Here is a 27,277-nt window from a genome sequence, read left to right as displayed (position 1 = left end):
GGTGTGGCACGTAAACAGTCATGCATGTGTGAGTGGCGTTGTGTGTACGGTATGCTGTATGTTGGCTGCTAACACGCGGCTTCCTAACTTGCTCGGGTGAAGTCCGTCATGTCGATAAAAGGAGGGGCGGTTCCAAAATAAGTTAAAATTGTCTATGAAATAAAACCAGTGGATATTGCAGGCGGTTCGGAGCCAAGACTGGAGTTAAAGGAGGCGACTGAACCACTCTGCGCCGAGGCCGAGTGTGGGAAGAGGGCCGCTGATGAAGATTGACATCCCGCAGTCTTTTAAGGCAGAAAACAGACTGTTAAAATCGCTCTTTAGCAGCTCAGACTGACCCCGGACCACGTCGTTGGTTCCGATGTGCAAGATCAGGCGTTTAATGGAGTGTGGAAATGATTGCAGTAGGTCCGGGAGTTTATCTCTGATTTTTGTGACAGTGGCTCCTGGAAAACAGTGGGTGGTGGAATTAAAAAAGCGAATGTTCCTGGTTATGGAGTCACCCACTATGGTGGTGGTTAGGGGGAACAGTGGCCGAGGACGAGGGGGCGAGCGCCGCTGCTCTGTGGGGACTGTTTGCGGAGTGTGCGGAGAGGTCACAACCTCAGCGGTGGCTGGGGGCTCACACGACCCTTCACGGCATGGAAGACCGCTGAAGCGTCTCGCCCTGAGAGCAGCCTCCTTCACGATCCTGCGCCTGGAAGAGGAGGTCGCGGACCTGAACGGGGGTCCCGAAACAGACCCCCCAACCCCCCGGGCTGCTGGCAGTGAATCAGTCGAAGGGCAAATGGGAGGAGAATGGACAGTTTGCAGCAGACGGAATTCCTCAACAGGGAATTCCTCAACACTCAAGATGTTATATCTGTTCTCCAGTTGGAGCTCACAAGGTGGAGCATGTATCGGGCTGGACCTCGCTCGCTTTTTTACATGTACTGTGGACCATGGCTCTTGGTTGGGAGTGGAGTTTTTAGTTCTGAACCTCGGATTTGGACTGAAGGTGAAAGTAGCTAAAGTTGCATTGCTGCTCGCCCGTTTAGGCTTGGCCCCCAGCAGCCGCCACGGGTCCTCCGCCGGAGGATGTGGGGCTGGAACTGTGGAGGCCGGCCTGGATGTCACTGTGGCGGCTGGATCATCAGCTCGGAGCTGAGGAGCCGAGGCTGACCGCTCAGCTGGGGCCAAGCCAGTGGGGTTGGGATCTGCTGTATCCATGGAGCCGGGACCAAATTCTGGGATGGTTGAGTCCAGATCCGCAGGATTGCCAGGGGGACCGGGACCTGGAGCGACAACGGAGTCAAGCCGCGCCTCTTCATCCCTGATCCAGTAGAGGTTGGAAATGCGCTGCTCCAGCTCCGCGATCTTCTGGGTTTTGTGGATACAGCTGTCACAGTGGTGTGGAGAGGTGAGTGGAGCCATGGGGGACAGATGGGGTAGCAAAGGAAACAGAAAACAAACTCCGGCAGCAACGGTGTAATGCGTAATGACGTGATTATATTCTCCAGAAAGCTACTTTCTCAAGGTTTTTTTTAATTTTTATTTTATTTTATTTTATTTATTTTTTTAACAGTTGGTATGAGCCACAGTAAAAACTTACACGCGGGGACTACAAAAGTGTGTTGACTCAGATCAGGGTGGGTTGGGGTCCGGTAGAAAGCGGGACTTACCGGCGCATAGAGGTGAATGAGTGTCCGGGAGAAACCAGTGAGTTTCACCAGGTAGCTGCAGTCACTCCGGTGTCCAGAAAATGGCACAGAAGGTGTAAAAAAAAAGTGTTCACGGGGACTTTCACTCTCAGGCAGGCAGTATCATTGTAGTTAATCCAGTTGTAGGGCAGAGAAAAACTAGATTGTTGCTAAAAGTTGAAGTTTGGGGTGCGGCTGTGTCGGCACCAGTCACACGTGTCCAAAAAGCTCAAAATCCGCCGATCATCCGGCCAAACGAACAGACTTTAAACAAATAAAATCTTAAAAGTAGTTCATTAGACGTGGCATAGAAGTGGTTTAAAGTTATAAATTAAGAGCCGAGGTGACGGGATGTCAAAAGTTGAGGAATGCTACAGAAAAATCCATGCAGTGATTTGGTATCAAAAACTTTTGACATTTGGAGATTTCTGTCAGAACTACATTTTTCAGTGATTAGATGCAAGCACTTCTGTTCTGAAAACTGCAGAGAAACTCCTCCTGCTGTCCATATGTGTGAAAGCCAAACATCCTCGGAATGCTCGAGGTCTCCAGATGTGGTTGTGAAGTTTAAAAAAAAACCTTGCACTATGGTGAAATGACTACTATGGGGACATCATCACACATGAATAAAACTGGGCTCACTGAATCTTTCAGTGAGCCCAGTCATACACAATATATGCATTTCCAACACTGTTAATGGACCCAGTGTACAGAAATATTCAAATACAATAGGTAAAAAACAACATCAGTTTGCATTTAAATATTCATGAAAAACTGAACAAAAATGATCTCTCATTTCTTTAGTTTGTAAACAACAACAGTAATTCAGAGTGAGATTCAGATTCTAATAGTTCAACAAAATAAAATCTACCACAAATTACACATTTAAAAAGCTCCCAATTACAATAATGCATCCTGGCATCTATTGATATAAATCAACAGGCAATGTCCTCTTTTAGCAAAATCCTAAATGATTGAGTTTTTTTTCCCACCAGGACCTTTATGCTCCTCTAATCATCACGCTGTAACCTGTGACAGGCTGTTATACTACCATAACTACTGCACATTCATATATATGGAGTTTTTTGTCACGTAGGTTTAAGGCTAAAGTATACTTGCTGCACGAAACGCGTGCAGTTTTCGTGCACATTTGGCTGCCACGCGTATTTTGCGGTCGTTTGGGGCGTAGACCGCACACTTTGCTACAAGGTAGCGTGACGCATACACAAGATGCAATATTGACATGAACACTAGAGGCGCTCGTGCTAAGTATACCTAAAGACTGTGAACGTGAGGTCGGAGGTGGACTGGTGAAAAAGATATAATGGAATGAAAGATGTAGGAGCAAGGTAGACCCCGAAGATGGCGGTAATGCAACGTAACGGATGCCAACCGCCGTAAAACTCCAAAGAAGAAGAATTCCCTGTGCTTTTCCTCATCGATGGCTCGCATGGGTAAAACAAGGGAAACAAACTCCCCATGTGATTGGTTAAGGGGCCGCACATACCATCTCCGATGACGGCGGAGACGACGCCTTTTCCTCTGCCGAGATCTCAAAAGCAATAAAATTATGATCTCCTCTTCATCGAGAGTGTCCATGTTTGTGTTTATCCGGAAATACACTGTCACCGCGTTCTTCGCTTTTTGCGACCTCTGCATCTGAGTGCTGCGGTCTGCCCCTAGCGGAGACCACCAGTATCAGAAGTTTTGGCTGCATCGACGAACATCCGTGCTGCAGCAAGTATACACAGAGGTGCAGCACACCATGTACGCGTATGTTTGGCCACGCAGCAAGTATACTTCTCGCTTTACATTACCAAAGGTTTATGACGAAATCACTTGACAACACCGACTCCCATGTGCGCACAGTTAGTTAACTTCTTAGCTACTAGTCCATACCCGGGGATGTGTTATGTATAGAGGAATAAGAAATCCAAAACAGTATATTAGAGGAGATGCAAAATCAGAGCACTGTAAATGCACTGTGTAATAAATATTAATGTAAGACAAACAATGCACACTGTATTTAGAAACATGTTTTATGGCAAAATACATGGAGCATAGTTCTGGCTGATGGCACGGAGGCACGCGCGTGCGCGGGGCCGTGCGCGGGGGCACAGGTACACACATACAGGTTTCAATCCGCAAGTGATGGAGATAAAGGCTTCCATGCCAAACTGTGGTCCCAGCGTGCATGCGCAGCTCGCGCTGTTAATGGTGCTCACAGTATGAATGGGTAGAAGACAAAAACGCGAATATAAACAGTATAAATGTGGGAAAAATGCAAAAAACGGCATTGTGGCTGCCTGCACATGACCAAGATGAAAGCCTATGTGCATGTTCAGAGAAGTAGGTCAAAGCAGTGAGGAGGAAAACGGATGATGACGGATGGACGGAGGGACGGACGGAGGGACAGAGGTTTCTCCTTTTAATAGTAGGATGAATATCTTACCTTTGCCTTCACTGCCTGCCACACCCGTCTGGTGGTGGGAACGAGGGCCGCGGCCAGGTTGCAGACGTCGGCGGAGAAGCCTCTTTCCGAGCAGAAGTATCCCTGAGCCATGGTTCCAAAGATCTTATCTATGGAGGTGTTGGAGGGCAGCGTGCAGTTAAAGATGGAGAACTGCCTCTTCAGACGCTGGGGGATGTCGTTCCGACCGCCGCCTGGATGGATCATGGCTGCCACCAGCTGTTAAAGGTTATTACACTCTTTATTCACTCATTAAGAGTGGCATCATCTAACTCTAATGTTGTTTAGAGGGCTGTCATTGTAATCGGGACAAACAAACCTTAATTTGCTAGCTTTTCTTAAAAAATGCGCTTTTCAAAATATCTTAAAAGGTTGCAAGAGAAACATTAAAAGCTGAATACCCATTTTCAAAGTCAAAAGAAAAAAAATCTGTATTTGTTTAACCTTATTTTTCAAACTTCCACCACTTAAGATTTATAGAAAACCCTAACTTTCAACTTCCAACTGAGGCTGACCTTTAAACCTATGACAGAATGAAAGTGAAAGCAACAAAGAAACAAATTAAAACCCACCTCTGCCTGCGGGGAAAGAAATCAGTTTGTATCATGAAAATGTGATCTGACACCAGAGAGGATCTTTGAGTCACCACAATCTCCCCCTTATATACAACCAGCTGCTGGTTCACTTGTTGTTACCTGAACGTCCACCACAGTGATGAACTCTCCTGGACGATCCAAACTGTAGAAACCTCCCTGCTCCATCAGCTGACGCACAATCTCATTGGTTATCTGAGGGAGGCAGAGGGCAGGGAGGAACTGAGCTCAACAATCTGATTAGTTACTGTCAGGTGTAATTAATACAATAAAACAAAATGACGAAAACACAGTGCACACTTGTTTCTCATGTCGGGTACAACAATATCTGACAGGTTGTCTGAAGAGAGGCGCAAGCAAGCAGAAATTAGAATGTAATACATGATTGGTCATCTCTTATTTGAATTTTTTTTCTTGTAATAATTAAAAAAGAAAAACAGATTTACTTTTTGTTCTCATGTTGAATTTTTTTGTAAAAAAATAATTATTATTAAATATTATAAAAAAATAAAGAACAAAAAAAAAAAAAGCAAGGAAGCAAGAAAAGAAACGAGTCAGAGAAAGCCTGAAGCTGACCTGGTCTCCCCATTCGTTGATGACGGGCATGTTGATGTCATCTATAAAGACAGTCATGCGGCGTCCAGCCGGTGGCCCGTAGGTGGCGCCCATGCGTTTATCAATGTAGCTCTCGATGGTTCTCTGGAACATGCTGGGCAGCGTGGCCGACGAGAAGTTCACCGTCTTACTGAGGTGGAGCTCTGGGTCGAGCTTGCTGGTGTAGCCCTGCAGGGGGGAGTCAGGGAGACACACGGAGCTTTAGTTAGCTGACGATAAAAACAAACTACAAACACCATGGCTGGATGTTAAGGAGTGTGTTCACTTTTCTCTTAGTTTAAAAACCACTGAGGGAAAAGATTGCTTTCCCTCTCACCGACTCCACCCTCACTATGCCCCCTGACTACGAGACACCAACAGTATCTGTTACATAAATTTGACTAAAGTGGGACATTGCGAGTTTTTACACTTTTTAGTTTTTCCTTCAACTGCAACTAGTTAGCAGGAAAAACTTATAGAGTCTGCAGCTGATTAGTTTTCATTTATGTTAAAGTTAAACTACTAACAATATTATTACAACCCTGAGTCCAAAGAGTTGGGATGCTGTGCAAAACGTGAATAAAAACAGAATGCAATCATTTTCTGATCTTTTTCAACCAGTATTCATTGAATACAGCACAAAGACAAAATGTTTAATGTTTCAGCTATGTAAATATACACTTAAACTGACAGGCTCCATCATTGAACAATGTGTCTCAGTGGACAATTGCAAAGAATTTATGGAGTTCACAGCCACAATCCATAATATCATCAAAAATAAAGAGAATCTGGAGAAATCTCTGCATGTTAAGGGCAAGGCCAAAAACCAATATTAAATTCCCAAGACCATCAACCCCTCACACTGTACTACATTAAAACAACATAACTGTATAAAGGATATTACTACATGGGCTAAATAACATTTTGGAAAGCCACTGTCAGTAAACACAGTTCATCGCTGCATCTACAGATGCAAGTCAAGACTTTACCCTGCAAAGTGAAAGCCACCTATCAACAACATCCAGAAACACTGCTGTCTCCTCTTAGCCTGAGCTTGTCTGAGATGGACTGACACAAAGTGGAAAAGTGTGCTGTAGTCTGATGAATCCATCATGGGCGTCATGTCCTCCGGGCTAAAGAGGAAAAGGATCATCCGGATTGTTACCAGCTCAAAGTTTAAAGCCAGCATCTGTGATGGTATGGAGGTGTGTTAGTGCCAATGGTATCATAGGTAACTCTCACATCTGTGAAGGCACCATGAATGCTGAAAGGTACATAAAGGTTTTAGAGCAACATATGCTGCCACCCAGATGATGTATTTCAGGGACGTCCCTGTTCTGCACGTGTTCCAGCAGTGTGGCTTCGTGATAAAAGAGTGCAGATACTAGACTGACCTGCCTGCAGTCCAGACCTGTCCCCCATTGAGCATGTGTGGAGCACTATGAAGCACAAAATATGACAACAGAGACCCCAGACTGTTGAGACACTGAAGTCATTTATCAAGCAAGACAAACTTCAGCAATTAGTGTCCTCAGTTCCCAAACACTTACTGAGTGTTGTTAAAAGAAAAGATGATGTCACACAGTGATAAACATGCTCCTGTCCCAACTTTATTACCGGTATACCATGTTGCAGGCATCAAATTCAGAATGAGTGTATATTTACAAAAAACATTGTTTATCAGTTTATATCTTGTCTTTGTACTGATTTAATTGACTATCTGTCAAAAAGGAATTAACAAATCATTGTTTTCTGTTTTAATTTACATTTTACACAGCGTCCCAACTATTTTGGAATCAAGGTTGCAGTAATGCAATCATGCTGTCTTGTAGTAATCAGAGAAATTAGCTCCTGAGAAAGATTCACCTGAATGCCCCTGAAGCCAGAACAACAACTTGGAAAGTTGAGAAAAGTTTTGGCACTCCTCTCTTACTTTAATCATGACGGTCTTGGCGGTTCCTTGCTCTCCAATCAGCAGCACAGCCTTCCTCTGCTTCACGATGGTCTGCATCAGGAAGTCTGTCCTCACGTTGTCCACATTGGGAACCAGGATGGATGAGTAGTCTGGGACATGGTCTTTAGGGTAGACATACTCTGGGACCTACATCATGACAATAACATATACAAGAGGGTACATATGCTGAGTTGGAATGAAGTGTCAGCACTCAGAAGTGCTTTAAGCAAACCACCTGAACTTAATTTAATATACTGGTTAGTATCTCTAGCTTGAGTTACAGAAGATACAACCTGACAGTCCTGATGTGATGCTGCAGGATATTACACTTTAGATGTGTGTTTTAACGACAGACTGCAGAGAAAAGATACACAACATGTGTAACTAGTACTCCAACCTTGTGGTTGTATGTCTCTGTAAGCAAGTCAAGTTTCAGTGACAGGTCACATCCATGTCTGTGAAAACATAGATCAGTACAGTTTCAGGATTAGAGTCACCAATTCAGTTTCTGACCAGATGTCTCCCCCTCTGTTCCTGAGATATGACATTGAATAATAATAATAAAAACAATGCATCTGCAGAATATTATGATGATGTCACAGTGAAGTTCACCTTTGACCTTTTGGATATAAAATGTCATCACTTCATTTTTTCCTCTTAGACATTTGTGTCTTAGACATCAGTCGAAGTGGCCGTTTGTGCCAAATTTTAGGAAACGCCCTTGAAGCCTTCTTGAGATATTATGTTCATGAGAATGAGATAGACACAAGGTCAGAGTGACCCTTGACCACCAAAATTTAATCTGTTCATCCTTGAGTTTGACATTTGTGTCAGATTTTTTTTTTTAAAAATCCTTCAAGGTGTTCTTGAGATATCACGCTCATGAGAATGAGATAGACATAGAATAACCACGACCTTGACCTTTGAATTATGACCACCAAAATCTATTTAGTTCATCCTTAAATCCAAGTGGACGTTTGTGCCAAATTTGAAGACATTTCCTCAAGGCATTCTTGAGATATTGTGTTTACAAGAATGAGACAGACATAGCATTGCAGTGACCTTGAACTTTGACCACCAAAATCTAATTAGTTCATTGTTTAGTGTTTGTGCCATATTTGAAAAAAATAAATAAATAAAAAATAAATCCCTCAAGGCGTTTTTGAGATGTCATGCTCACAAGAATGAGGCAGACGCAAGGTCACAGTGACCTTGACCTTTGACCTCCAACATCTAATCAGTTCACTGTTAAGTCCAAGTGGATGTTTGTGCCAAAATTGAAGAAATTCCTTCAACCTGTTTTTGAGATATTGCATTCACCAGAATGAGACCTGAAAACATGATGCCTGAGGTCACGGCTATGGCCAGCATTGAGGCATTAAAAGTGTCCTGGACCTCCTGGACCATGTGCTCAGTGTTTGTCAGTGTGTTTAAGACATATTCTTAAATGTATGTGTAAGATTAATGACTGTCTTCAGTGTCCACAGACCTTGTTGGACCAGTGCTCCCACTGTCCCTGCTCGTTGACAGTGAACTCAAAGATGGTTTGGTTGTCCTGAGTTTGTGGCAGGTCCAGAGACGAGCTGTGGCGCTTCAAATACCAACAACAACAACAACAACAACAAACAGGACATGTTAGAGGACACGTCACACTCTACAAACCCTAGTGTCACCCACAGAGAGTCAAAACGCATCAGTACACCTTCAGGAAGGCCTCCATCTTGGCTCTGTCGTCGAGCTCCAGCAGTGCTCCCAGAGACCACATCACTGCAAATACAAACAGTCGACCCACGTCGCCATGGCAACCCTGTTTCTCCTCTGCTGCTGGGAGCAAACCCTGAACACACAAATGTAAAAAATACTTAAAGAAAAACTCACATCAACAGAATGAAAGAGGAGGAATTTATTAAAATATTTTGTATCTTAAAACTTAAAGGTTAACTGCGGTATGTTTTAACCTGTACCCTATTTTCCATGTTTTTGTGTCCAAGGGACTGATGGGAACAAAAAGTCTTAAGTACTGAGAGAGTCGTAACAGGCTGCAATATAATCCCTGCAGGCAACTGAGCGCTGTTAATGTTCATCCACTAAAAGTGTTGGCGTTTTTTGTCATTGACAGGCTCAGGTTCCAAATCTAAGGAACCGTACAGAAACAGACCTTTTGTGTGTAAGTGTAAGATCCTTTCTGTTTAACAAGAAAAAGCTCCAAAATCATCATCACCAAACCCTCCAGACTCCATTTAAATGAACAGTCATTTAAGCATGTATAGAGCCAGCATATTTTCACATCTAACCAGGTGAATAAAGGGTGTACTTCAACCAAACTAGAGTTGGTGACTGTTGGAACATTGGGAAATTGACCCAAGACAATTTTTGTGAGTTGTATTATTTGTTTCTGTCGACTTTAAAGTGTGCTTTACGATTATAAAATCAGTGATTATTTAAATGTGAGTCTGGTGGGTTTGGCAATTGTGATTTTGGAGCTCTTTATGGTTAAACAAAAAGGATCTTACTGTTCAACAAAAAGGTTCATCTCTGTAGGGATCATTTCCATAATGTTGTCAGACACTTACAATAATAATAGAAAACATTTTTTGTTGTCCCACAAGGAAGTTAGCATCACCGCGGTCCCCGCACCCAAAAGCCATTAGGATTTTTCCATTGGATTCTGGATTATTGCATAAAATACATTGTGTCAAACAATTATGATACTTGCTATTAACAACTACACCACGATCACATAACTCAACATCACCCTGTACTGCAGATGACCTGACATGACTCTGACCAAATTTGGGTATGTGAGGAGAAGCAAATGTTCCCAGCGCTGGTTATTTTAATAACAGGAAACAGCAGCTTAAGTGACAGGAAGCACCTTTTTAATGTGTGTACGGGAAAGCTTGAGGGTGTGTCACATACTGTATTTGTGAACTGATACTGCTTGTATGTCAGACACTATAAATTGTCATGATGTACCAATTCTTTGGCGTTCTCGTGAATAAACCATCCAGTCCAATGTGTTTTGAGTCTCTTTATTCCACAACAAGGTCAGCATGGCGGTGTGGTGGTTAGCACTGTCGCCTCACAGCACAGGTTCCTGGTTCAATCCCAGGAGGGAGCCCTTCTGTGCGGAGTTTGCATGTTCTCCCTGTGTCAGCGTGGGTTTTCTCTGGGTACTCCGGCTTCCTCCCACAGTCCAAAGACATGCAGGTTGGGCATAGGTTAATTGGTGACTCTAAATTGTCCGTAGGTGTGGATGGTTGTCTGTCTCTATGTGTGCGATAGTCTGGCAACATAGACCAGGGTGTACCCTGCCTCTCGCCCAATGTCAGCTGGGATAGGCTCCAGCTCCCACGCGACCCTCAAGAGGATAAGCGGTTACAAAAATGGATGGATGGATATGGATGGACAACAACCCCCACAGAGGGGCTATAAAGGCGTGTTTGGGGTGACGTAACCATTCTCGGAATGGTATTTACTGACATATTTTATTTCATAGAGGAAAATGTGAAAGTCTCCTCAGCTTGAGTTAACCACAGACCTTATTTCAGACATCTAACCAAAAACACATTAACACCCCCCCCACCCCCCACCCCCCCACCGATTTCAAGACGTGGGTACTCATTTCATGGTTTTAGGACTAATTCTTGGGGCACACTATGTGAGCCTGTTAGTGACAAAAACACTTTAGTGGATGTACATTGATGGTGTGAACATGCCCCGAGTGGTTACATTGCAGCCTGTTAAACAGCTGCACGCTGCAGTGCTCTCATAAAGACCTCACCACTGTACAGGCAGCCATACAACAGTGACAACAAATGCAATCTGTGCTCTACCATGGTGTCTCCTGTGTTTAATGTCTGTGTCGTACCTGCAGCAGGTCAATAGTCTGTCTGATGTACATACACTCCAACACCTGCATCTTAGGAGACACAGCAGTGGAGATAAAGTCCAACAAGCCCTGTAGAAGAAACAGAAAAACACATGAGAAATTACACATTTTTATTTTATTCAAGCACTTCAGTGCACATAAAGAGCTCAAAATAAATGACCAATTTGATGGATTATCTCTCTGCTGCGAGTTTCAAGTCTGAGTCTTGCCCTCACCTGGTAGCAACAGTTGAAGCAGAGTTTCAGGGTGTCAGCTTGCTGTTCCGGTAACTTCTGTAACCAGGCCTGCAGGATGGGGCTCCAGCCGAGCACTGAGGAGCTCATGAACACCATCCCATTCCTGGACACCGTGGCTGGGGAGGCGTTGTCAATGTTGTGGGGCTCAAAGACGATCTGGAGGAAGGACACAAGAACAAGGCTTCACTTTGGACCTTCTGTATGATTCAGTTTGAGTTTCTGGATCTCTTCTGGCTCAGGATCACAATGTCATGCAGCAACATAAACCTGCTCACTAAAAATTAAACATGACAAACACGCGGACAGACGGACGGATGTTGTGATGTCACCTTGCAGCAGGGAGCCATAGGGATTCGGTCTCCATTCGCCAGCGTCAGAGTTTTGTTGTCATCCAGGACTGAGTTCAGGTTCTCAATCCAGATGGCATCCACGGGACCATCCAGCACTATCCAGATATATTCACCCTGACACAGACACAGGCACACACACACACACACACACACACACACACAGACAGACACACACACACACACACACACACACAGTACAGGTTTTAGCATGCCTCCGCCCATACATGTCATGCTGTAACAACAGTTTGAAAGCTGCCATGAAATCAAATACCATTAATAAATAATGAATATTATTGACTAATTCCTGATGCTCATTTTAGAATTATACACTTTCATTTTGTTCAAAAAATTTCTAGCAATAAGTATAATAATATAACATCTATTAATTGTACTGATCAGAGCCAGAGATTACAAAGTGCCTAAAGGTTCAGTGTGTCAGATTTAAGGGGGTTTAGTGACATCTAGTGGTGATGACTGCAGATTGCAAACAGCTGAAACTTCTTCTGGTTAGAATTCCTTCGGTGTTCATTGTTCAGGAGGTATTTACTGGGAGCTGAATTACCCACAGAGGTCTCTTCCTCTCCAAAAACAAGCAGATCAGGTGATTAAAACCAGTAAAAACACAGAATAAAAAAGTATGGACAAAACCAGATGGTTTTGTCGCAAAGGGCCTGCTAACTACAGTGGCTGACATGAAAACACAAAATTGTGAATGTCCCTATCTAAAGCCAGTGTGTGGTTTGTCCTTTCTGGCTACTGTAGAAGTGGCAGTGCAATATGGCGATCTTCATAGGTGAGGACCTGCTCCCTGTATAGATATATAAATGGCTCATTCTAAGGTAACGAAAACACAATGAATCTTGTTTGAATGAAAACACTAATTACATTATATTCCATTTAAATCCCACACACTGGACCTTTACAGTAATTCACTCCTTTATTATGCTGTCTCTGAATGAGCACAAATTCAACCCAATTTGTAAAGCAACATTTAATATAACCTTTCAAATAAAATTTATCTTAAAAAAAATAATTAAAAATCTTTTTACTATATATTTATACATACATATATATATATATGTATATACACACATATATATATCATAACTCCCTCTCTGATATCTAATTTACATTGCTGTGAAAACATCAACTGTATTTATTAAAGTTTCTCACCAAAAACTACATTTTACAAAATAACATTTGAAAATCATCATGAGAATGCTGTTATTTACTTTTTCCCAATACTCGCTTACTGAATTGGGCTGAAAATTTATGAGACATGTCAGAAAAACGTCAGCCACTGCCATCAGTGAATGTCATCTTACAGGTCAATGGCAGTCAACAAGGCAAATTGGTGCATCCCTACTACTTACACCTGCTTCTTTTCTGATATTCCTTGTTTTGCTGTAGTGTTATGTTGATGTTTCTCAGGTTTGTAACATAACAAACCCTGGCTGTCTGAATCTGTGTTTTTGAGACTATAATTGGCACACTGCAGCTCCAAGGCAAAACTGCTGAGCCATGGTGTTGACTGTTTTTTTTTTAACTCTATGTCCTTTAGCATTTAAAAAAATACTGTACATTAACAAGATATAAACTTTACTTTGATCTTTAAAGTGCATACGATGGTTTCAGTGTCTGTACAACCCAGAAAGTAACACATTTTGGTGATGTTCCTAAGATGTTAAAAAGAAGACTGGACCTTGTTAATATAAAGATATTAAACAGCACACTGAAGCTTTTAGCTTCAGGTTTAGTATAACTGGAGGGAAAATAAAGAGAGGACTTTATTTCTGCAACATTTTCAGCTTTGCAGCCTTAAGCACTGTTGAGTTAACACGCTTTAGGCATTCAAGGCACTCTGAATAAATCTTTTCCTGTCCAGATACTGAACAGCAGTTGAACAGGTTTATCTGATTCAGTTGGCAATCTGTAATCCAACCAGTGCTGTGAATTGTTTTCACTTGCTTCAGTGCTTTATGAGTGCTCTGGAGAGACGACATATGACATGGTGACAAAACTCTTAACACTGGGGCTGCATGACATGAGAAAAATATATGATAACATTGTTGCATATCTGGATAACTGGATATTCGTTGCGATAAACAGATATTAAAGTGCACTGTTTTCTGTTGCTTTCTGTCAACTAGTAACATACAACAAATTGCTTGAAAGGAAACTATATCCAACATTTTTCTGAACACAAACAGTACCAATAAAAAATAAGAATTATATTTTAAAGTGCAGCTTACCTCTGACACACGAGTGCATATCGCAGTGTTTATCACGCAGGTTGATGAAGATAAAAAAAAACCCTGATATATTGCGCAGCCTGCAAAAGTTTTTTAAATTAGATTTTCAGACAAATTGGTTACAGCTAATCAGCTAAATGTGTGTAAAATCTGATACTAAAGATCTGCAGAAAAAAAGAGTTTAACTCTGTGAAAGTAAATGACATATTTAGGCAAACCAAATCTGAAAGCTGCAGTCTGTTCAAACCTAAACTTGATAGAAGCACTGTATTTATTCTGAAACTTTCCACAGTTAGTAAAGCTGTATTAATGTTTGGCCCCTTTGATTTTGCATCGGTTCATTCATCTAATCAAACCTTCTTGGCCTTGAGAGTCTTCCTCCACAGAGTGGAGAAGACGCCATCAGTCCAGTCATTGGTGGTGACGTCCAGCGTGCCGAACATCTGTGAGGCCGTGATTGCTTTGGGGTTCATCCTCATCTCGCGGTGTGGGGAGCCGCAATCTGACATGGCCTTCATCAGTGTGTGGATGCAGGTCGTCTTCCCGGCACCGCTAGGACCCAACGTCATCATACCTGCAGGAGCATGCCACAGCTGAGCTCATCTTCGATACTGAGGACCCTCAATGATGATTCTGTGTTTCTGTTACAATGTGCACTTCCTACTTTAATTTAGGTCAGCAAAAAAATAAAGGATTTATTATTTCTCTGCCTGCATTTTTATCCCAGGTTGCATGGAGAGCGCTTTAAAACAGTCTTCATGTAGGGAAAAACAATGTAGCTTAATTTTTCTGGTTCTTCATTTCATTACTTCCTGGGAGGTTCTCAGCTATTTAAAGGGTGGCTCCATTATTTATTTAGTTTGAGGTTTTTATATCATTAATTAATTTAGCATATTTCCCACCAGATATTTTTTAACATTGATATTTTTTTATCTGCTGGCCAACACATGATGCTGCCTAACATAAACTCTGACTCACAGGGATTACTTTAACATAAGCTATCTCATTATGTGAACCTTTGGGCATGTTTAATATGAACATCTGATGCTGTAACGTTATATATACATATGACAGAATATAAGGTCAAGCATTATAGGTCTCCTTTAGGCATTTGAAATTTGGAGTTCATATTCCCCCTCCCCAGAGGATGGACCATTTAGATGTTAATGACCTTTCCTGCAGTACCTCCTTTGGGATTAACTGTATATTCTGTTAAGGCTCTAAGAATATAGCGGTCATCAGGATGTTGTGTATTCTGTTTGTGATGATCCGTACCATGTCGGACTCTCTGCGTCTCGTAGAGCTGAACGAGTTTGAGGATCCAGGGTGGGTGAGGGATCAGACCGGCCTGCTGAGCCTGACTGACGATGGACGACTCCAAGTCTGGATACCCGGCTTTATCCAGAACTACAGAGGAGGAGAATTCAACAAAAAACATACTTAGAAAACTAATAATAAGATTCATAAAAAGATCTGCAATTTATTTGTCAATGTCCATGATATAATCAACTTTGTGAGTTTAATATGAATAAACAAAATGACAGCTAAAGCTGCCACCTCATGGAGATATATCCTGCAAATGGTCATGTTATTGTTTGCACATCCCAAACCCTATGATTAGAAACTACATAGTTTGCATCAACAGAAAGGTGTTCTGGATTAGATGCGAGACAGAAACGTACCAATACCAGGAAACAGATCATTGATCAGACTCATGAACAGAGGCTCGTCATCATCAACCTACAGAGACACACAGAGAAGCCATGTTACTGCTGGGACAATGTCACAGCATGGTTACACTGGCTAAAATACTATCATCTCTTTCAAATTTAAATTTGCAATCAAAAGTGAAAAATCACCAAAACATAACCGTAAACAAAACAATATTTGTTACAGTGCCAACCTGAGTTTTGTAAAAGCAGGTTGCACACTAGGTCAGACACATTCTAGTTTCTGCAGTTCTATTATCTATTCCATCCTGCTGCCGTTACAGATGTGTAGTGCTAGTGGTGGAGTTAGTGCCCAGTTGGTAAGTCTGTCCCTTAGGGAAAATATTTCCTTGAGCTGAGGGGGAGCATCCTAGGTTGTCGCCTTGGCTGCATCCAGATGTCCACCCTCTGGACCTGTGGACTGAGCCCTTGCGGACTTCAGTCATGTGACGTGTGACGAGTTCACCATCATCACGTAAAGTCTGCAATGGCAGAGACCGCAAGCCACTGAAAGACAGGCCTCAAGTTTGTTTTACTTGTTGCCGTGGACAACAATTACAATCATGTACACAGTGATTGCTGCTGTCATATTCTGTCTGCTCATCAGTCCCTGCAGATAACAAGATATAAATCTCATGTACAGGGTAGTTTTGTGAGTGAACAACATACATTTCTGTACGCCATATAGACTGCAGACATTCAAATACTGAGATGTTTGTAAATCAGGACCAAGCTATGACTAAATAAATTGGTTGTCCTATTAGCAACGTCAGAAGACCTTCTTTAGTTGTTTTTTGGCCACTTTTCTAGCCTTTATTTGGCATTACACTGCGCACCCTATAGGGTAGGCTGCAATAATACAATACATTTTGATTCCCCTCTATAGCCCATATTTCTACATGTCTCTGTATCATGATGTTAAACATAAGTTTTGTTTTTTAGGTGGCTATTGAAAAAAAAAAAAATACAACATCACGTCAGTATTGCAATGATTTGTGGGAAATTTAATCATTAAAGTTTTCTGAAGTCTGCACCCCAAGCGGACTCTCTGGAAGTCTGCAGACAGTCTGCTTGAAGCCCCTTGTGGACTGGATGAATTGTGAATTTGGACAGTCCTCAGCACTCCCAGACTTCTCACACACACAGCACATTTAAAATATATGTCTCAAATGGGGTTTTATTTTGCGACACATGGCCTCTTGTCTGTTTACAGTCAGCTCTGTGTGTTGTCATGGATACATTGTACACAAACCAACTTGCCAACAGTTCGAAGGCTGTGGGGTAGAGATGCATGTTGATAAAATGTTTCCGGGGCTTTTCTTCACATTTCTCAACACACCTCAATTTAAACATTATGAAAGACTTGAATATCAGCAGGTTTTTGTGAAAATATCACAACATCGAGCTTTAACCTAAAAACTTTGAGCTACATAACAGGCGGCTCCAGCTGTTCCACTTTTCTATGTCTAGATGTAATAAACAACATGTTAGGACACGTTAATCAGAGTATGCACGGCTGCATGTTAACAGGAATATTAGTGGAATATTTATTTTAATTACACATGTAAATAGTTCATTAGGAATATTGTCTTTTTGGGAATAAGGGCAAAAACAAATGCATTTAAACAAACACTACGCTAATATTTACATTTACATGCAACTGTGTATACTCTGATTAACGTGGTCTATCGTGTTGTTTATCTCGTCTAAAAATAGAAAAGTGGAATGGCTTCGGCCATTTGCTTCTTTGCATCAAAATAGGATTTTTTGAAGTCTTCCACTGGTGGTGGACTTGTTGGATCATGTGAACTCAGCCTCTCTCTTTCATTCCTTCAATCACCTTCTTGAAAAGGTGTTGTGAAATTTGCTCATATCAAAAAACCTGGTAGGTATATGGTTGCTATCCAAGTCTGTCATAATGTTTAAAAGTAGGTATGTTTCTCCTTCAGACCAGAAATGTGGGCTTTATTTTGGGCATGTATTTCTGCCCCAGCCTGCAAACTGTTGGTGAGTTGATTTGTGACATTGCACAGAGCTGACAATCAACAGAGGAAAGGCCATGTGTCACAAACTGCAGTACAAATCCCAGTTGAGACACATATTCTGAATGTGTCATATGCATGTCCAAAGAATGCTCTTAAATCCCAAATATCACTGACATAGGCTATATCTTAACCAGAAAATGCTGTGTGCCCTAATTAGGGTGTTGGGTCCACCTGCTGAGGTGGGGCTTGTCCCCACTCCTGTTTCCAGTCTTGACGAGCCAAGGATTCTGATTAGAGTGGCACTGGGTCAGCTCTCCAATCCAGAGGATGCAGCTCAGGACCCAAGATGCTACAAAAGGCTATCCATCTTGACAGTCTTCCTACTGCCAGCGTGCCTCTTGTGTTGTATATAGTTAATTTTTGAATTAGCTTTTGGACAGAACTAGTATTGAGGTACTTGTTAAACTGCCTGAGGACTGGACAAGGGGTAGTTTTAAATACTGACAGAGCACTCATGCTGTATCATTTCTTGTGTTGGAAACACTAAGTGTAGGGATGCTGTTTCATCTGTTTTTTTTGTTTGTGTCTTTGTTTCCTTTTCCACTAAGTGAGTTAGGAAAGTTAGGTTTTCATTTTTGCTTTTGTTAAAGTAAGTTTAGTAACTCTTATTTCCTCCTTTGGTTACATTTAGGGCTGTCTGCATTAATGTGTTCATTAAAATGCAATTAAGGTCTTATCTTTAAACTGCGTTAATTTGCAGCAATCCCAGCTGGCACTTCTGTCTTTAAGAGTGTGTACTGGGCTGGAGTGATTATACTGGTATCATATGAAAGTAGAAGACAGAAGGAATCCAGTGGTACCAACCAGGTCATACTAGCCTCTCACGAACGAAGCTATATTGTGGCAAGGGAAAAACAGCATGGCCATTTTTACAGAGGCCCCTTGACCTCTTACTTCAAGATATCTGAATGAAAAAGGGTTCTGTTGATACCCACAAGTCTCCTCTTTACAGACATGTCCACTTTATGCTAGTCCCACACAGTTTTGGGCGCACCCTATGCACTTATTTGCATGCAGTATAAATGTGTTATTTTTACCTATTGTATTTGAATATTTCTGCATACTGGGGTCCCTTAACAGTCATGAAACTGCTTGAGCACAAAGCTGCAACTAATCAGACTGATATCAGCAGGCAACTGCATCACTAAAGCCGGTAAAGCACTATTTTGGAGTGAACGAATTGTCACAGCCCTGTGGCTGAAACTATATTAAAGAAGTTAACTACAGCACTAATAAATGGGTGGAAACTGACTGCAGACCAGTTAAATAATGGAATAATATAAACATCTGATAAAAAACATGATCAATCACGATTAGTGAAATTTGTAAATATGATTACAATATTTTATTGATTGACAGCCCTAGTTATATTTCTTTGAGTCTTTGCAGATTTCCTCATATTTGTGTTTGTGTCACATTACCAAACTCCTTTGTTAATACAGAACTCCATTTCACTAAAAACATCTAGTTTAAGTTGCTTCCATTTCCCTATATGAGCTAGGTTGTAACATGAACCAAACTTTAAATCTATCTGAACATTATAAAAGGTTCAATTTAACTGATGTTTAAAGAGAAAACAGTCTAGAAATCAGTCTAGTTTTCACTTTCTAAATCTACGTAGATTCAATTGTATTCTCTTGCTCTAAACTTTAACTCCAATTTAAAATGTGATCCAGTATGATCTTTAAACCCACACCTGTGGTTGTTTCACTTTTAAAATGGCTGCCTTTTTGAAATGGATTGAGCAAACTAATCAAGTTCCCTGACGACAGCAAAGGGAATTTCTCTCAAGATACCCACTCGTAACTAAAACTGTTATGGAGCTGAAGAGGATGATTGGACCAGTTGTTATTAAACATGACAAAAAAGAAAGAAACGTTAAAACTCTCTGCCAGCTGCTAACAGGCAGTTTTTTTTCTGTCCCTGCTGCTATTTTTAAACTTCTACTATTTGGCCCTATTTCTCCATTAATTCAGCCAACAGGTTTTTTCTCAAAGGAGGAGAAATTAGAGCTTCTCTGTCAAGCCTTCATGAGTAACCTTAGGCTAATTGACTTTTTAGCTCTTTTAAACTGTATTTAATTTTGGTTTATTTACTAAACAGATTCATTTTTAATTGTGCAAAAGAGCTGTGTTTAATGTTAAATGTGGATTTCCTCATTTTAAACTTAGTTTTGCTAAACTAGAACTAATCTTGGATTGTGTCAGCATGGGTTTTCTCCAGGTACACCGGCATCCTCCCACAGTCCAATGACTTGCAGGTGACTGTAAATAGGTGTGAATGTGAGCATGAATGGTTGTCTGTCTCTCTGTGTTTGCCCTGCGATAGTCTGGCCACCTGTCCAGGGTGTATCCCGCCTCTCACCCAATGTCAGCTGGGATAGGCTCCTGTACTATTTTTCTAGAATCGTTCATTTTTGTGATAAAAGCACCAAATTTGGCAGATGCGTTGACAAATATATTTAGAACAAATCTGGATATTGGGACATCAGAAACTCACCCCCTGGTGGCCAGAGCAGGCAATTGAATCCTACCTGCCCATGGACCCGTCCCGTTAATTGGATCCACTCCAAAATGTAGTGGCTTCTAAGTTGGACCATGCTACATGCCTCCACCAAGTTCTGTGAAATTCGGTTGGACAGTTTTCACGTAATCCTTATCCAAAAAATTAATGGAGGTGAATGGGCGGCCAGCTTTGCTGGACATGGAAAGAAGGCAGCATGGTCAACATGGAAGTCGCTGCCAGAACTGACAGATGCACTACTGATGCTGGCAAGTGGACCACAGGAGATCCCAGATGATGCAATCAGTATTTTGTGAATGGGATTTTGGTAAAATGCCTCAAATAAGGTGTGTGGTTAACAAAAGCTTAAGCGAGTTTCAGGTTTTGTTCTACGACATAAAACACATCAGTAAATACCCTACTTGTGAATTTTGAAGCTTTTACGTGTCGTAAAAAAGGCGGTTGCTAACAAGTTGCTCAATACGACTACAAACCCTGTCGGGGACATTAAACGTCATCACCCCCGAACAGGCGAGAGTGCTGGCAGTCCGCCATTACAGCTTCTTATTTAGCTTAAACAGTCCGATTTCCCCATTATACAATGTTTTTAAAATAAAGCGGCCGAAATCAGTTGAAAGCTTAGTGGCGGTGACGTCAAGAGTCATGCGACCGTGGAGTAGTCATGTAGTCCGTTAAAGCCTAACGTTAGCTTTTTACTTCTGGCGATCGCATTTAAGCTTCAAATGCGGTATGAAAGGTGTTCATATGTGAAGATTATCTCACTGAACAAAACCTGTAAGTATCATAAACTTGTGTTAGCCACAGAGCTTATTTTCTGACATAATCCAAATCGCAATGCAAAAATCACATTCACTTTCTCTTCCGGGAACCAGCGCGATGCTAAACTTCCGGGTTTTGACGTCAGCCCTGGCACACTCTATTAATGGGACGGGTCCATGGGCAGGTAGGATTCAATTGCCTGCTCTGGCCACCAGGGGGCAAGTTTCTGATGTCCCAATATCCAGATTTGTTCTAAATATATTTGTCAACACATCTGCCAAATTTGGTGCTTTTATCACAGAAATGAACGATTTTATAGCTATGCCACCCCACTACAACAAGATAAGTGGTTACGGAAAATTAATGAATGGTGCAACCCAGCTTACACAGTAAGCTCTCCACAGTGTAGGTTACACACACACCACCTAAAAACTAGTAAGACACACCAGTTTGGAGAGGTTCATGTCTCTCAGGACCCTCATCACCACGGTCTTCTCTGGTTCCGATGGGTTGGATCTCTTTACAGCTCCCAGTGTCCTCAAAACTGACAAAATGTTCCTCAGACCAAAATCATAATGGACCTGGTGTAAAGACAGAACTGAATCCGTCAAGTTAAATGTACAAGAGCTACTTCATGCAACAGATAAGAGTGTTTCTGAAGGTGAATTTTTATGATGGTCATAGTATCAGCAGTATCACTGTCATTATTCTTCCTACCTGTTTGGAGAGCTGCTCCTCACACAGTTTGTAGAGGGTGTAAAACTTTCTGCTGAGGACCTCGTTGTCACGGAAACCTGCACTAGCCAGTTTGACCCTCATGATGATGGCTCGGTCTGGGACCATCATGGCAACTGTGCGAAACTGAATCTTCAGGTTCTCTGGCAGCTCCTGACGACCGGCGTAACCAGGGTTCTAGGGGACCAAGAAGTAAGTTAAAGTCTGGAATTTGTGGTTGATTCGGAGGTGGAGCAGCTCTAAAACTAGTTTTGAGGTAGTTCTGTTCGTTGCGTCCAAAACCAGACTAGCATGGTATTTAGTATACTAAAAGAGTATGATACTTTAATATGTTCTAAACTTTAGTATGAAACCAACTGTAGACAAGGCAAGTTTATGTGGCACCATTTACAGGGTGCTTCATCAGGTCAGAGCTCAGTTACCATGGTGAGGAAGATGCCGAACTCAGGGTCCATGTCCACCACGTCTCCGTCAGTGAAGACGAACTGTTTCTTCTTGTTCTTCTTACACTGCAGGACAATGTAGATCTGCTGGGCAGCGACGGACAGGACCGGCAGCTCGATGCGGTTAAACTCATCAAAGCAACCCCAGGCTCCGGACTGGGCCAGACCTGTAAAGACACAAAACAAACTGATGACATTGTGCAAGACTGGCAATATCCCAGAAGACTCTATGGTGCTTATGTAGTAACATTTTCTACATCTGGCCGCTGTTTCTAGCTTGTACCTGTTGACTGTAATTTTTGGATCTTCATATGGTTTACCAGCGGTCAGTAACCACGTAACCTGAGTCTTCTTTGTGCTGACCTTAAGGCCAACAGGTACAGCTACAGTGATTAGGAGACGTTTTATTAGACAAGAAGACAAGCAGCCCATGTAGATCTGTATCTTGGTCTAGAGCCTTCCTAAGTTAAAGAAGGTACCATCTGTTCTGTACTGAATGTCCTGAGTCTCCTTCTTGAATTAGACAGCAGGGATGTACAATGCTCACTCTGTTTCCAGCCAGAAAGAAACAAAGATGTAGGCGATATGAACATCTTCTGGTTCCCAAAGTTTCTCATGACCCCATATAGAGCCATTACCACCAAACAGGATCTAATGTCTTGGTCAAGTCTATGAATGTAATGAGAAGGTCTGTTTTTTTGTTGTTGACACTTTCCTTGGAATAAAAGGTCTTCAGGGAGATCTGCCCCGTCAAAGATGTGGACCAACCTGAACTGGATTGGGTCTTGGGTCAAAATTTTGAACATACCTTTGCTCCATTTTGTGTCTGTTTTGTGTCGTTTTGTCACACTGCAGCTATTTGGCTATTTACACCCATCTCTACAACTTGTTATTATGGATCCCACTGTGTGCTGTGATTGATGCTTGAGGTTGGAAGTGGTTAGGGTTAGGACAAAGAGGTCATGATTAGGGCTAGTACTAGCTCATCTCAAATGTTAATGTAGTATATTTACTTGAAAAAACTCACAAATATACTGCCAAAAAGACAGGTGACATAGTATAGAGATTGACACAGTTCATGAAAGGAGTAAGATGTGGTGGATGAATGAGTCAATAACAGAACTTTCACACAGGAGACTGGAGTTTGAGTCAAAGTGAAGCAATGTTCGCTCACTTTTAGACTTAGTTGACTTCTTTTTTTTTTCAGTTTTTACAATGTATAAAGCTGCAGATGGCACACTGTGATCTTAAAATCTAGCACAATATCGTTCTGTTAATGTCATTTTTCAAACATTGCTAAGATGCCCAGGAATATGTAAATGCAAATGGCATTGTTGGCTACAGACACCTGGGTGTATGGAGCTAGAACAGTCTCAAAATGCCATAAATGCACAAAAAAGAATCACAAATGTATTTGGGAATTTAAAAATATGGTTCATTCCATATATAAGTAAAAGAAAATCCACATATAAAAAATAATATTTATAAACATATTTGTGATGCACACACAAATATTTCTTGTTTTAAATATGCGCAATTGAAATTCACAAATGTACGCATGTAAAAGTATTTGCAATTGAAATTCACAAATGTACGCATGTAAAAGTATTTGTAATTTTCATTTTCAGGTTGTTACATTGATATATGAACTGTCAAACCTGCATTAACAAAGTGCTTTTAATTTGTAAACTTCCCTGCATTTGTGTGTGCAAGTTTTGAGACTCCCCTGACATGACTCGATTCACAAATGCCTTTTTTCTAAGAGGGGACTGTCTGCAGCCAATCAGATGTCTCACTCCTTTACAGCCAATCACATGAGTGCCTCCCCATGAGGGGTGTTATATGATGTTATCAAAACGCGCGCAGGTGGGAATAACCTCCAATTTCCACATACTCCGTCAGCGGCGCGCAGAACAGCGTAGCGCACTACGTAGCATATATGCTTCCATTCTAGTGAATAGCTGCATTTCCACAGTGCGTCTCTGGAGCGTCCCAGAAGCTGCACCCCGCTCCGCTTCATTGGAGATACGCACCAGGTCTATTTTTCAGCGACTACGCTTCCATTTCACGTCAAGCCACGTAGCTCAGATCGCACCAAACTGGAAACGGAATGCACACAGCATCCAGTAAATTTCAAAATACAACACAATGCATGGACTACGGATTGTAAACTCTCAATTTTTTTTTTTAAATCGTGAAGTAATGTTGATGTGAACAACAAGGCGATCTCGAGTTGAACTTGTTTTCTCTCTTTCTCCTTCTGAATGAACTATTGTTTTGGTCTGGCTCACACTTTGTCTATTGCTTTTTATCACGTGATCTCGCAGTTCCCATGTGAGCTTGCGGCTCCGCTACACTGCGCAATGCTCCAGAAACGCATCCAGTAGGCGAGGGTACACGTTCCCGGTCACTCCAGATACACGTCGTTAAAACGGAGTATGTGGAAATTGGGGGTAACGCCGGGTGCACAACCTATTTTTCCTGTTTTAACGGAGCGTTTCCCCAACGCATTCCCCACCCCCAGAACAACGCTGCGAGGTTCCGTCGTTGATGGACCTGGCCAGATGTGGGCGGCTAGCTAACATGCTGTCGGTGAGAGCTGTTAGTGAAGTCATCTAGCAGAAGAGCTAGCAATATCTTCCTGCGAAGATCTCTCATGTTGACTGTCACTTTACCAACTGAACTGAGACGAGGTGAGTAGTGTACTATTGAAAGAGCTGATATATAGGCGCAAAATGGGCTATGGAAATGAGCGCAAAATTCAAAAATAATAACAATAAAAAAATAATAATAAAAAAAAATTATCAACCACATAGAAATCAACCTATGGTCAACAATCACTTTTAATAGTGGAAAAAAAAAGCTTATGCATATTTTTCTTTTGCATAAATAAATGAGATATTGTTTGTTTACAATTGCGATTGCAGTTTATTTCCTACACCGTAATGCTCCATTTCTCCCATGTTGTCAACGCCCGAGTAGGAAAAATCCAACGCCTCCACGGTCCGATGATCAACGGAACTGCTGCCGTGCTGCACGCTAGTCCGTTACTATCTGTCATTTTCACCTCCATTGGAATGAATGACTTCGGTCAGCATCAATCCGTCAATGCGTTAGATTGTGCATCTAGGGTAAGGTGATGCTGCAGTAACGGAGGCTGCAGTTTCAGGACCGCAGTTTCAGAATCCGTGTACCCTTCGTTCTTTCGTTTTTCCGTTTCAAAACCATCTCGTTTTTCTGTTTTAAAACCAGAACAGAAAAACGGGAAAACAGAACAACAGAAATTACACCTGTTGTAGTTGTTTTTTTGTTTTAAAATTAAAACAGAAGAACGTGAAAATTAGGTTTTTAATTTCTTTGTTTTGTTATTGTGATATTTGGATAAATTCAGGGAATGCTGGGAGATCTGCGGAGGAACTTTTGAACTTCGCAGAGGAGCGCTCCATTCTCAACTACTTGTAGCCTAGTTATGGCCGCACTCCAGCCTTATGCAGACCTGTTCTGTGAACTTTTTGAGAGTGGCAAGACACACGCAGTGTTTCATAATGAGCGTCAGGAGATTCTACATGGAGCACAACCTTCGAAGTAGAAGTGTTGTTTCAGACGCCGAATTGGAAATGGCTGTGGTTTTTGCATAAACAGGGTCTGTATGTATGTATGCATGCATGTATGTACATATGCAGCCACTTCAAATTTCTGTTTGGCCCGTGGTAGAGCCCTGACCGATCCGTGACAGGTCCCTGTCGTCACCTGGCTGGGCTCGTAGCTCTAATGAGATCCCTCACGATGACGTAGAGCATAGGGGGCTGGTCCTGGAACCAGCAGTCAGAGGTCCTCAAGCAGGACTTCATCTCCCTGGTGGACCGCCTGCTGGACACGGGGAAGCGGCTAATTATTTCCGGCCCGCTCCCCCCATCTCGTTATGGTGACGTCACCACCAGCCACCTTTGTCAGCTGCACCTGTGGCTGAAGGGATACTGCCTGTCCAAAAGTATCCCTTTTGTGGACAATTTTATAGCTTTTTTAAACAGACCCCACCTTTTTAAACGGGACGGCCTCCACCCAAACCAGGAGGGATCACAGCTTTTATCAGTCAACACTGACCTGACCGTCCGATCCTGCACCACAGCCACCTCCTGACTCACTGCTCACCCACCTCCACCCTCCTCCACCCTCCTCCACTACACATTGCACCACACACACTTCTCCCTCAGTAGCACCTTCTCTGCAACCGGAAACACAGGACATTCAAATTTTAACTTTTTATATTCTATTAGGGAAGGTAAAAGAGGAGGCGGAACTTCATCAGTAACAAAAACCACAATGTCCTCAAATGAAGTTTCTTTTAGCAGTTACACGTCATTTGAGCATCATGCCTTTGTTTTTAGCAGCCCTCCTATCCTTTGCATAACGGTTTACAGACCACCCCAGTACTCCACTTCTTTTATCAGTGATTTCTCTGAATTATTATCAATCATTCACTCCACCTACAACAGGATTTTAATAACTGGTGATTTTAATCTACACATTGACAACAGCTCGGACCCAGTATCCAGAGAATTTTTAAACCTCTTAAACGGTTTAGATTTTAAACAACATATCACGCAGCCGACCCACAGCAGAGGGCACACCCTGGACCTGGTCATAACCGATGGCCTGTCCGTGGGTGTGTCCTCTGTTGTTGACCTGGCTGTGTCCGACCACTTTTGTGTGTTTTTTAACATCACCAGTTTTAACCAACAGGAGGCCCCGGTGAGAACAGTGAGGAAACGCTACCTAACTTCTGAAGTGGCTGCAAATTTTATCCAGATTTTACAGAGCACTACTGCAGAGATTTTACCAACACCCTGTGATTTTATTGTGGACAATTTTAACAACAAACTCAAGTCAACGCTGGACTCAGTGGCTCCACTTTTAATCAAAACAATTAGAACAAAACCTACACCCCCGTGGAGAAATCAGGAAATCAAACAACTGAAAAGATACTGCAGGAGTGCTGAGAGAAGGTGGAGAAAATCAAACCTAACAGTCCACTACGAAATA

At 42.0% G+C, this 27,277-nt stretch overlaps 1 protein-coding gene across 1 annotated transcript in view; it reads right to left on the bottom strand.

Annotated features, from left to right (window-relative positions):
* Nucleotides 1–27,277, bottom strand: part of dnah5l (dynein, axonemal, heavy chain 5 like) — a 208,353-nt gene that overhangs the window by 99,905 nt on the left and 81,171 nt on the right. Inside the window, exons 49-63 of the mRNA XM_050056535.1 lie at nt 22,214–22,401; nt 21,774–21,968; nt 21,503–21,637; nt 15,703–15,760; nt 15,296–15,427; nt 14,377–14,594; nt 11,748–11,882; nt 11,398–11,574; nt 11,162–11,251; nt 8,993–9,127; nt 8,780–8,881; nt 7,270–7,437; nt 5,319–5,525; nt 4,845–4,937; nt 4,132–4,368 (exon numbers count right to left, since the gene is read on the bottom strand). Coding sequence (XP_049912492.1) covers nt 4,132–4,368; nt 4,845–4,937; nt 5,319–5,525; nt 7,270–7,437; nt 8,780–8,881; nt 8,993–9,127; nt 11,162–11,251; nt 11,398–11,574; nt 11,748–11,882; nt 14,377–14,594; nt 15,296–15,427; nt 15,703–15,760; nt 21,503–21,637; nt 21,774–21,968; nt 22,214–22,401 — 2,270 coding nt within the window. The remainder of the gene's footprint in view (nt 1–4,131; nt 4,369–4,844; nt 4,938–5,318; nt 5,526–7,269; nt 7,438–8,779; nt 8,882–8,992; nt 9,128–11,161; nt 11,252–11,397; nt 11,575–11,747; nt 11,883–14,376; nt 14,595–15,295; nt 15,428–15,702; nt 15,761–21,502; nt 21,638–21,773; nt 21,969–22,213; nt 22,402–27,277) is intronic.

This window comes from Epinephelus moara, chromosome 11 (assembly GCF_006386435.1).
Source record: "Epinephelus moara isolate mb chromosome 11, YSFRI_EMoa_1.0, whole genome shotgun sequence".
Lineage (NCBI taxonomy): Eukaryota > Metazoa > Chordata > Actinopteri > Perciformes > Serranidae > Epinephelus > Epinephelus moara.
The sequence above is the reverse complement of the archived record's forward strand: the minus strand, read 5'-3'. Positions and strand labels throughout refer to the sequence as shown.